The sequence below is a fragment of the Triticum aestivum genome, chromosome 2B (genome assembly GCF_018294505.1).
Source record: "Triticum aestivum cultivar Chinese Spring chromosome 2B, IWGSC CS RefSeq v2.1, whole genome shotgun sequence".
NCBI lineage: Eukaryota > Viridiplantae > Streptophyta > Magnoliopsida > Poales > Poaceae > Triticum > Triticum aestivum.
The window spans coordinates 792,995,798-793,006,900 of record NC_057798.1 but is presented as its reverse complement, the minus strand read 5'-3'; the positions used below and the strand labels follow the sequence as shown (position 1 = coordinate 793,006,900).

At 41.0% G+C, this 11,103-nt stretch overlaps 1 protein-coding gene across 1 annotated transcript in view; it reads left to right on the top strand.

Moving 5' to 3' along the window:
* LOC123039691 (4-hydroxy-7-methoxy-3-oxo-3,4-dihydro-2H-1,4-benzoxazin-2-yl glucoside beta-D-glucosidase 1a, chloroplastic-like) overlaps nt 1-939 on the top strand; it is a gene marked incomplete at its 5' end in the record, with an annotated part of 3,837 nt that extends 2,898 nt beyond the window's left edge. The window contains 2 exons of the mRNA XM_044462739.1: nt 416-521; nt 696-939. Coding sequence (XP_044318674.1) covers nt 416-521; nt 696-924 — 335 coding nt within the window. The remainder of the gene's footprint in view (nt 1-415; nt 522-695) is intronic.
* Nucleotides 940-11,103: the final 10,164 nt, after the last annotated feature.

Sequence of the window (11,103 nt, the reverse complement as noted above, 5' to 3'; positions counted from 1 at the left end):
TGTGTGTGTGTAGCATTGGATTTTGTAGTAATCCAATGATCAATCATCGGTTCATATCAAACTTTAGTTGACCTACAGCAAATCTGTAAACCTTCTGTCAAGGGGTTGCTTAGGTACTAGTTTTTAGTTAATAAAAAGGTTGAAAATCTGACATCAAAAGTAACTAGTTAAATTTCCATGATCCCCTAATTACATCAAAAGTGACATCAAAAGTAACTAGTTGAAAATCTGACGTCATTACACTAATCCTGATGAAGATTGACACACACTAATGTGTAAGCAATCTTTGTGCTCAACTGGTACTAGTTCCCTTAAATCAGACAAGAACCTAATCCATGGATATGATGTAATGGTTCATGGGAGGTTTTTTTTGAAGAAAGTGTGATGGATTACTTCTTAACTTGTGTGTGTGCAGGAATCGCTGATGTGGACAGCGACCCAACCATGAGAGATCCTTTGGATGACTGGAAGAGGCTAGACTACCTCCAGCGTCACATCTCAGCCGTCAAGGACGCAATAGAGTAACTACAGACGCTAAAACCCTGCCTCTTTTTTTCACTTATTTTGTACTCTTACCCACATACATACATACATACCCTAATGGCACACTGATTACTCAAATGTGTATACATACACACAGACACATTGTTGAATTCTTGCTAAGCGCGCTTTCATGTATGTATCTGTGCTTTCAGCCAGGGCGCGGACGTGCGGGGCCACTTCACGTGGGGTCTGATCGACAACTTCGAATGGAGCCTGGGCTACAGCTCACGATTCGGCCTGGTCTACATCGACAAGAAGGACGGCAACAAGCGCAAGCTCAAGAAGTCGGCCAAGTGGTTCGCCAAGTTCAACTCCGTCCCAAAACCCTTGCTTAAGACTACCAATAACAACGCAACCGTGACTGCCTCCGTTTCCGTATGATGGAGAAGTGGTGCTATGTTCGAACAAATAATCCAATGCTGGATGCATGGCATGCAGTTAGTTTGAAGAAATTAATAATCGGATGGGTGCAATAAAATGAAGGGATGATGTGGCAGTTTCAGTTCACTGTCGAGGATGTTGAATTAGTAGCCTCGATCGATTCTGTAATGGCGGATGCTCGCTTGGCTTGGCGTCGGGATCACGGCGGATTGGATGGGCTCCTTCTTGGCCTGCCGAGGGTGTGGCTCGCCAGCAGCTCCCGGCTCCGTAGCCTGTTTTCTTTCTCTTTATGTCGAGATTACCTGTGCGAGCTGTTGCCCAGCCCGAACTATTTCCCTTTTGCTTGCTGAACCTTTGTATTCAATAATCGTGTTCTTGTGGAGCTCGTCGATTTATCTATATAAAGTGAGGCCTTGTGCTTGTTTTCTAATGTTGAATTAGTATAGATGATGTACATCATTCTGATGCAGAGGCCGGGGGTAATCCTCCTTTTTCAATAAAATAAAATAAAATTGAGGGGCAAAAGCAAATGTCGAGGAAAAACTTATGTTATTTGTTGTTGGATTCTGCCTTCAAAGGCTCAACCATCCATAAATCTACAATAATGATGGCGTGTATTTGTGAGATTAGAATATTCGCAAGGAAAATTAGTATCCATTGGAGGCATGTTCTCTTTGCTCACTGCTTCTTTGAGCAATTAACCAATGTGTAATGTGTTACAGACTTCATCTCTTCTCTCCCGCTAGTTCAACCACATGGGTCTGAGATCAGACCATGCATTGCCGGGGCAAACATGAGGTTTGATCTTCCTTTCTTCGAGGTTATGCCGACTCTGCTTGGAATTGGAATATCTGGATTGTTATAAATGGAAGGACATTTAGAGCTATGCCCCTTTGGCTCATGGTGTTGTAAATTTGTACAAGATATAACCCTTCTTTCTTTTAGAGTGAAGGCTTGTGGTAGGCCGAATCTTCTGGCTTAGATTGCCAGCCTCCCTTAGTAGCTGACTACTTGACCCCTGTACATACTATTTGGTTTTGAATAAAGGACCGGGGCTTTGCTCCAGAGTAAGTAGTCTAGAAAATATAAACCGTTGTGCATGCTTTACTTTTATGGCTTGCCAAAGGGAGTAAATAAAATATTTGATTGTTTTGGGAGAAGATTGCTTTGGCAAGAAGACTCGGTGTAAGAAATATCACATGTTCAACTGGGAGAAAGTGGAGGTGTTTGGAGAGCTTGGCATTCTGTGTAACCGAACCGTTCGGTTCGGTTCTTCAGCTTTTGAAGAAATTTGGTTTTCAAAATAGGATGACCGATTGGTCACCGGGAAAATTCCTAACCAAAGATTCAGTCGACCGAGATTTAGGTTCGGTTCTCGGTTCAGACTTAATTGACTAGTAGATTAGAGAACGGAAATGAATAGAAGCGACACTTCTGAAATTGGTCCGCAAATAAACATTGTTTAATGTGGAATATTGGTTTGGACTACATTCCCAAGTCCAAGGTATTCAAGTTTGAAAATTATTGGCTGAAACACAGCTCTTTCAAAGACATTGTTCAAGCAGCCTGGAATATTCCTGTGGGTTACACTGATCCAGCCAAAAAAAATCAATGCAAAGTTTAAGAATTTGAGAAGATCTTTAAAATTGTCGGCCAAGAGTTTGTCCTGTCTTATAAAGCAGTATGAGGATTTAAATGCTTGTATTTTCCACTGGGACTTGATTGAGGAATATAGATATCTCTCAGTATTTGAAGGGAATTGTAGGTCTATGCTGAAGGAATTCCTATTGATAGTACTTAATAATTAGAAGATTTATTGGAAGCAAAGAGGGAAAATAAAAGGTGTTTAGTTTGGTGAGGAGAACACCAAATTCTTTCATACCAAATCCTCTTTTAATCATAGACATAATAAAATTGTATGCTTCTGAATGATGATCAAGTGGAAATTACTGACCATGAAGGAAAAACAACTATTCTTTGGGAGGCCTTAAAAAAGATTGGGACAATCTAATGGTCACACAATGCACTTTGATTTGAATGATCTATATGAACATAGAGTTGAGCCTAAGATCTTCCAAGATCTTGAGAAGCAATTTACATAGGAGGAAATTGATGAAGTGGTAAAAAACCTTCGTACAGATAAATCTCCAGTTCTTGATGGATTTAATAATGAGTTCATCAAAGCTTGTTGGGACATCATTAAAGTGGATATCACTGAGCTTATCATGGCTTTTCATGCTGGTAATATAAATCTTGAAAGCATCAATACATCATTCATTACATTGATTCCAAAAAGGAAGTGCCAGTCTCACCCAATGATTTCAGACCAATCTCACTGCTCAATGCAGTACTTAAGATAATTACCAAACTACTGGCCAATAGATTACAAAGAATTATTCTCTAGATGGTACATATCAATCAACATGGGTTCCTCAAAGCTAGAATGATCCAGTACTGCCTTGGTTGGGCATATGAATATATCCATCAATGTCATAAATCAAAAGAAGAGATGCTAATGATTAAACTGGATTTTGAGAAAGCTTTTGACACTATTGAACATCAGGCAATTATTGATATACTCAGAGCAAAGGGATTTGCAAAGAAATGGATTTCCTGGATGCACTTAATTTTCACATCTGCCACATCTGCTGTGATGTTGAATGGAGTCCCTAGCAAAAAAATCTACTGTAGACGAGGAGTGAGGCAGGGTGATCCCCTTTCCCCATTGATTTTTGTGTTGGCTGCTGATCTCCTACAATCAATACTTAATAAGGCCATGAGACTGGGTATAATTACTCCACCACTGCAAGTCAACTCCCGTCCTGATTTTCCAGTAGTATAGTATGCAGATGATACACTGTTTCTTATACAAGCAAATGCAAAGAAGTTGATATGTCTCAAAGCCTTGTTAATCACATTAGCCTCAGCCACTGGACTGAAAGTCAATTATGGGAAATCAATCATGGTGCCCATAAACATTGCAGAAGACAGAATACATATTTTCAATCACACACTGCAATGTGCAAGAGGACAATCCCCTTTTACTTACCTGGGTCTACCTTCAGGAATCTATAAACCAACTGTGGAACAATGTTTGCCCCTAGTCAACAGAATTGCTAAGAGATTAGCAGGTATTTCTACTTATATGACTCAGGCAGGAAGGTTCCTCCTAGTCAAAATTAGTGCTTGCATCATTACCAATTTTCTTCATGTGTTGCCTAGACATACCTATTACCATCAAGAAACAGATCATAAGTACTTTATACACTGTCTATGGAGAAGCCTTGATTTGGAAGATCACAGACCAACTTTACTTGCATGGCACACAGTTTGTAGACCCAAACGTCAAGGAGGCTTGGGAGTCATGGATATCTACACACAAAACAAGACTCTGCTCATGAAAAACCTCCATAAGTTCTTCAATAGGCATGACATACCCTGGGTTAATTTAATTTGGGAGACACACTATAGTAATGGACAACTCCCAGGAGATCATAAGGTTGGCTCTTTCTGGTGGAGATCAAACTTAATCAATTCAAATGATGGAAATATGCCCTAGAGGCAATAATAAAGTTGTTATTATCATATTTCCATATTCACGATAAAGGTTTATTATTCATGCTAGAATTGTATTGACCGGAAACTTAAATACATGTGTGGATACATAAACAGATAGCATGTCCCTAGTGAGCCTCTACTAGACTAACTCGTTGATCAAAGATGGTTAAGGTTTCCTAACCATAGACATGAGTTGTCATTTGATAACGGGACCACATCATTACACTACTAGGGAAAAGCTTATAGGCAGACGCTTACTAGTAGCGAGGGTTTATAACCCTCGCTACTGCTACTTACTAGTAGCGCGGGTTTTTACCCCTCGCTACTACTAAGTTGATACTAGTAGCGCAGGTTTTTAACCCGCGCTACTACTAAGCGGTCTCTATCGTGCCCTCCCTGGACATGCCATAGTAGTAGCGAGGAGTACAAACCCGTGCTACTACTAAGTTGATAGTAGTAGCGCGGTTTTATACCCCTCGCCAATACTAAGTACGAGGTAGGTGAAATCCCCATATCCTCGGCCGAATCCCTCCTCTCTCCCTCACTTTCCCCCGCTCTCGCTTTCCTCCTCTCTCCCTCGTACTCCAGCGGTTGCCGCCACTGGTACACTCTGCTTTCTTCCCCCTCCCTCTCTGAGATCCCTCTGGTGGGCGGTCACCTGAGCTCCTCGCCGCCGCCAAGATGCGAAAGTGCGACCTCGGCATCCTCCTCCTCGCCGCCTTCACCGTCTTCTTCTCGCTCCAGGTCAGCCCTCCTCCTCCTTCCCCCCTCTCCGATTCGACCCGGAACCCTAGCTGAACCATCCCCCTCCTCCTTCGGCAGCACGAGGGCGACTTCTCATTCCAGGAGGCATGGTACCACCTGTCAAACGACGGGTTCCCAATCGAGCATGACGTGGACCGCCTCCCGCCGCCGACCTCAACGGCGACGGCCGCTGCGAGGTGCTGCTCTCCATGCACGATGCCAAGATCCAAGTCCTCCAGCTCCTGGCCCACGCCGGGCTGGCCTCCGCGGCCGTCCTCAATGGCTTCCACGAGGCGCGCGTCATGGTCGAGATCTCCTTGCATGATTGACAGCACACACGGGGTCGAGATTTTTTTTTGGTTTTTCAAATTAATAGTAGTAGCGCGGGTCACAGACACGCGTTACAGATAGTTAGTAGTAGTGCGTGTCGAACACGGGTTACTACTAACACATGTACTAGTAGCGCGGGATGCACCGCACTACTACTACTAGTTAGCTGTAGCGCCGTAGTAGCATCACAGGCACCCGCGCTACTACTAGCTTTTAACCCGCGCTACTACTAGGCTTTTTCCTAGTAGTGTTAGGACAATGATGTGATGGACAAGACCCAACCGTTAGCATAACATATGATCATTCAGTTTATTGCTACTGCTTTCTTAATGCCAAATACATGTTTCTTCGACCATAAGATAATGCAACTCCGGACTCCAGAGGAATGCCTTGTGTGCTATCAAACGTCACAACATAACTAGGTGATCATAAAGGTGATCTACAGGTATCTCCGAAGGTGTCTATTGAGTTGGCATGGATCGAGACTGGGATTTGTCACTCTGTATGATGGATAGGTATCTCTGGGCCCTCTCGGTAGTACAACATCATAAGAAGCTTTCAAGCAAAGTGACTAAGGAGTTAGTTACGGGATAATGTATTACGGAACGAGTAAAGAGACTTGCCGAAAACGAGATTGAACTAGGTATGGAGATACCGACGATCAAATATCGGGCAAGTAACATACCGACAGAGAAATGGAACTACGTATGTTGTCTGCTACTTCTTGAGCTTGCGTTGGTTTTTCCCTTGAAGAGGAAAGGGTGATGCAACAAAGTAGAGATAAGTATTTCCTCAGTTAGAGAACCAAGGTATCAATCCAGTAGGAGACAACACACAAGCCACCAATACCTGCACAAACAATCAAACAACTTGCACCCAACACGATAAAGGGGTTGTCAATCCCTTCACGGTCACTTGCAAAAGTGACATCTGATAGAGATAGGTAAACAAAAGATAAAATATTTTTGGGTTTTTTTGGTTTATAGATCTTAAATTAAAAGACTGCAAAATAGTAGATCGGAAACTAATATGATGGAAATTAGACCCGGGGGCCACATGTTTCACTAGAGGCTTCTCTCATGAAGGCAAATAACACTAGTAGAAAAAGCCCCATTCGCGTCGGTTCGTGAGGGCCTTTAGTCCCGGTTCTTGAACCGGGACTAAAGGGTCGTCACTAAAGGCACCCGTTTAGTCCCGGTTCTTTTATGAACCCGGACTAAAGCCCCTCCACGTGGTCGCTGTCTGGAGCTCCAGCTTTAGTCCCAGTTGGTAACACCAACCGGGACTAAAGGTATTTTTACGATTTTTTTGATTTTTTTAAATTAATTTTTTTACAGGATTTTCAAATTTCCGAATTATTTTACAATATAATCTCTAATCACCCCTCATCCCCCTCATCACTGCTCAATTTATCCTCTAATCTCTGATCACCCCTGATCATTCCAAATCATCTAACTTCCCTGCCGGTCACCCATCCTCTCACTACTCAAGCCTGAGCACGCTTAACCTCCGGGTTCTATTCCTCCTTGTTTCCAAGTCCGCATTTGTTGTTTTCCTGACAATAGTAAGATGTCAATCCTATTACCCTCCGGAGTTTAGCTTGAGCATGAAGTCACATGTTTCACTATTTGAGTTTGAAACTATTATTCTAAAAAACAATAATTATTTAGTAACACTAATATTTCTTGAATAATAAGTTTGACCATAGTTTGACTATGTTTGACCACAGTTTGACCAGATTTGACCAAAATTGAAAAAAAACTGAAATAATTATTTATTAACACTAATATTATTGAATAATTATTTAGTAACACTAATACTTCTTGAATAAGTAGTTTGACCATAGTTTGACTAGATTTAACAAAAATTCAAAAAAAAGAAATTTGAGCATAACTTTTTTCCTTTTAGAATTTGAGCATAACCTTTAGTCTCGGTTCGTGTCTCAAATTGGGACCAAAGGGCTCATTTGAACTGGGACTTTAGTCCCGGTTTGAGACACGAACCGGGAGTAATGCCCCCATGGGTCCCGGTTCGTGACTGAACCAGGACTAATGGGCTTATCTGGCCCGAACGTATGCCCTGTTTTCTACTAGTGTAATACGGTGGGTGAACAAATTACTGGCGAGCAATTGATAGAAAAGTACAAAGTTATGACGATATCCAAGGCAATGATGATGAAATATAGGCATCACGTTCGTGTCAAGTAGACCGACTCCTGCCTACATCTACTACTATTACTCCACACATCAACTGACTCGTGCCTGCATCTAGAGTATTAAGTTCAATAAGAACAGAGTAACACATTCAGATGACATTATGTAGAGGAATAAACTCAAGAAATATGATGAAAACCCCATCTTTTTATCCTCGATGGCAATAATACAATACGTGCCTTGTTGCCCCTACTGTCACTAGGAAAGGACACACAAGATTGAACCCAAAGCTAAGCACTTCTCCCATTGCAAGAAAAAACAATCTAGTTGGCCAAACTAAACCAATAGTTTGAACAGAATTACAAAGATATCAAATCATGCATATAAGAATTTAGAGAAGATTCAAATAATATTCATAGATAAGCTGATCATAAATCCACAATTCATTGAATCTCGACAAACACACCGCCAAAGGAGATTACATCGGATAGATCTCCAAGAACATCAAGGAGAATATGGTATTGAGAATCTAAGAGAGAGAATAAGCCATCTAGCTACTAGCTATGGACCCGTAGGTCTGTGGTAAACTACCCACGCTTCATCGAAAGGGAAATATAGTTCATGTAGAAGCCCTCCATGATCTAATCCCCCTCCGGCAGGATGCCGGAAAAGGCCCCTAGATGCAATCTCACGGGAACAGAAGGTTGCGGAGGTGGACAAGTGTTTTCGTGGATACCTCTGGTGGTTTTGGAATATTTGAGAATATATAGGACGAAGCATTAGGTCAGGGGGTGTTGGAGTAGGCCACAAGGCAGGGGGCGCACCACCCCCTAGGGCGTGCCCCTGTGGCTTTTCGTCTACTCCAAGGTCTTCTGACTTGGAGTCCACGTCCAATAGGTGTCTTCTGGTCCAAGAAAAATCATCGTGAAGGTTTTATTCTGCTTGGACTCCATTTGGTATTCCTTTTCCGCGAGGCTCAAAAACAAGTTAAAACGAAACTGGCACTGGCTCTAGGTTAATAGGTTAGTCCCAAAAATAAAGTAAAATAGCATATTAATGCATATAAAACATCCAAAACAGATAATATAATAGAATGGAACAATAAAAAAAATTATAGATACATTGGAGACGTATCAAGCATTCCCAAGCTTAATTCCTGCTCGTCCTTGAGTAGGTAAATGATAAAAACATAATTTTTGATGTGGAATAATACCTAACATATTTGTCAATGTAATTTTCTTCATTGTGGCATGAATGTTCAGATCCATAAGATTCAAAACAAAAGATTAATATTGACATAAAAACGATAACACTTCAAGCATACTAATAAAGCAATCATGTCTTCTCAAAATAACATGGCCAAAGAAATCTATCGCTAGAAAATCATATAGTCTGGTTATGCTCCATCTTCATCACACAAAATATTCAAATCATGCACACCCCGATGGCAAGCCAATCAATTGTTTCATACTTTGATGTTCTCAAACATTTTCAACTTTCACGCAATACATGAGCGTGAGCCATGGACATAGCACTATAGGTGGAATGAATATGGTGGTTGTGGAGAAGACAAAAAAGAAGGAGATAGTATCACATCAACTAGGTGTATAAACGGGCTATGGAGATGCCCATCAATAGATATCAATGTGAGTGAGTAGGGATTGCCATGCAACAGATGCACTAGAGCTATAAGTTTATGAAAGCTCAAAAAGAAACTAAGTGGTTGTGCATCCAACTTGCTTTCTCATGAAGACCTAGGGAAATTTGAGCAATCCCATTTTTGGAATATACAAGCCAAAGTTCTATAATGAAAAATTCCCACTAGTATATGAAAGTGACAAAATAGGAGATTCTCTATCATGAAGACCATGGTGCTACTTTGAAGCACAAGTGTGGAAAAGGGATAGTAACATAGCCCATTCTCTCTTTTTATCTCATTTTTTCCAATGGCTTCCTTGGCCTCCTCTTTTTTTTAATTACCTCACGTGGGACAATGTTCTAATAATGATGATCATCACACGTTTATTTACTTACAACTCAAGAATCACAACTCGATACTTAGAGAAAAATATGACTCTATATGAATGCCTCCGGTGGTGTACCCGGATGTGCAATGAGTCAAGAGTGACATGTATGAAAATTATGAATGGTGGCTTTGCCACAAATACTATGTCAACTGCATGATCATGCAAAGCAATATGACAATGATGAAGCGTGTCATCATAAACGGAACGGTGGAAAGTTGCATGGCAATATATCTCGGAATGGCTATGGAAATGCCATAATAGGTAGGTATGGTGGCTGTTTTGAGGAAGGTATATGGTGGGTTTATGGTACCAGCGAAAGTTGTCCGGTACTAGAGAGGCTAGCAATGGTGGAAGGGTGAGAGTGCGTATAATCCATGGGCTCAACATTAGTCATAAAGAACTCACATACTTATTGCAAATATCTATTAGTCATCGAAACAAAGTACTACACGCATGCTCCTAGGGGGATAGATTGGTAGGAAAAGACCATCGCTCGTCCCCGACCGCCACTCATAAGGAAGACAATCAATAAATAAATCATGCTCCAACTTCGTTACAGAACGGTTCACCATACGTGCATGCTACGGGAATCACAAACCTCCACACAAGTATTTCTACAATACACAATTAATCCACTTGCATGACTCTAATATCACCATCCTCATATCTCAAAACAATCATAAGGAATCAAACTTCTCATAGTATTCAATGCACTTTATATGAAAAATTTCTATTATATCCCTCTTGCATGCCTATCATATTAGGAATAAATTTATAACCAAAGCAAATTACCACGCTGTATAGAGAAACTCTCAAAATAATATAAGTGAAGCATGAGAGTACAACAATTTCTACAAAATAAGGCCACCACCGTGCTCTAAAAATATATAAGTGAAGCACTAGAATAAAATTGCCTAGCTCAAAAGATATAAGTGAAGCACATAGAGTATTCTAATAAATCACGATTCATGCGTGTCCCTATCAAAAGGTGTGTACAAAAAGTATGATTATGGAAAACTAAAAAGTAAAGACTCATATCATACAAGACGCTCCAAGCAAAACACATATCATGAGGTGAACAAAAATATAGCTTCAAGTAAAGTTACCGATAGACGAAGATGAAAGAGGGGATACCTTCCGGGGCATCCCCAAGCTTAGGCTCTTGGTTGTCCTTGAATATTACCTTGGGGTGCCTTGGGCATCCCGAAGCTTAGGCTCTTGCCACTCCTTATTCCATAGTCCATCAAATCCTTACTCAAACTTGAAAACTTCACAACACAAAACTCAACAGAAAATCTTATGAGATTTGTTAGTATAAGAAAATAAATCACCACTTTTGGTACTATTCCGAAGTCATTCTTTATTTG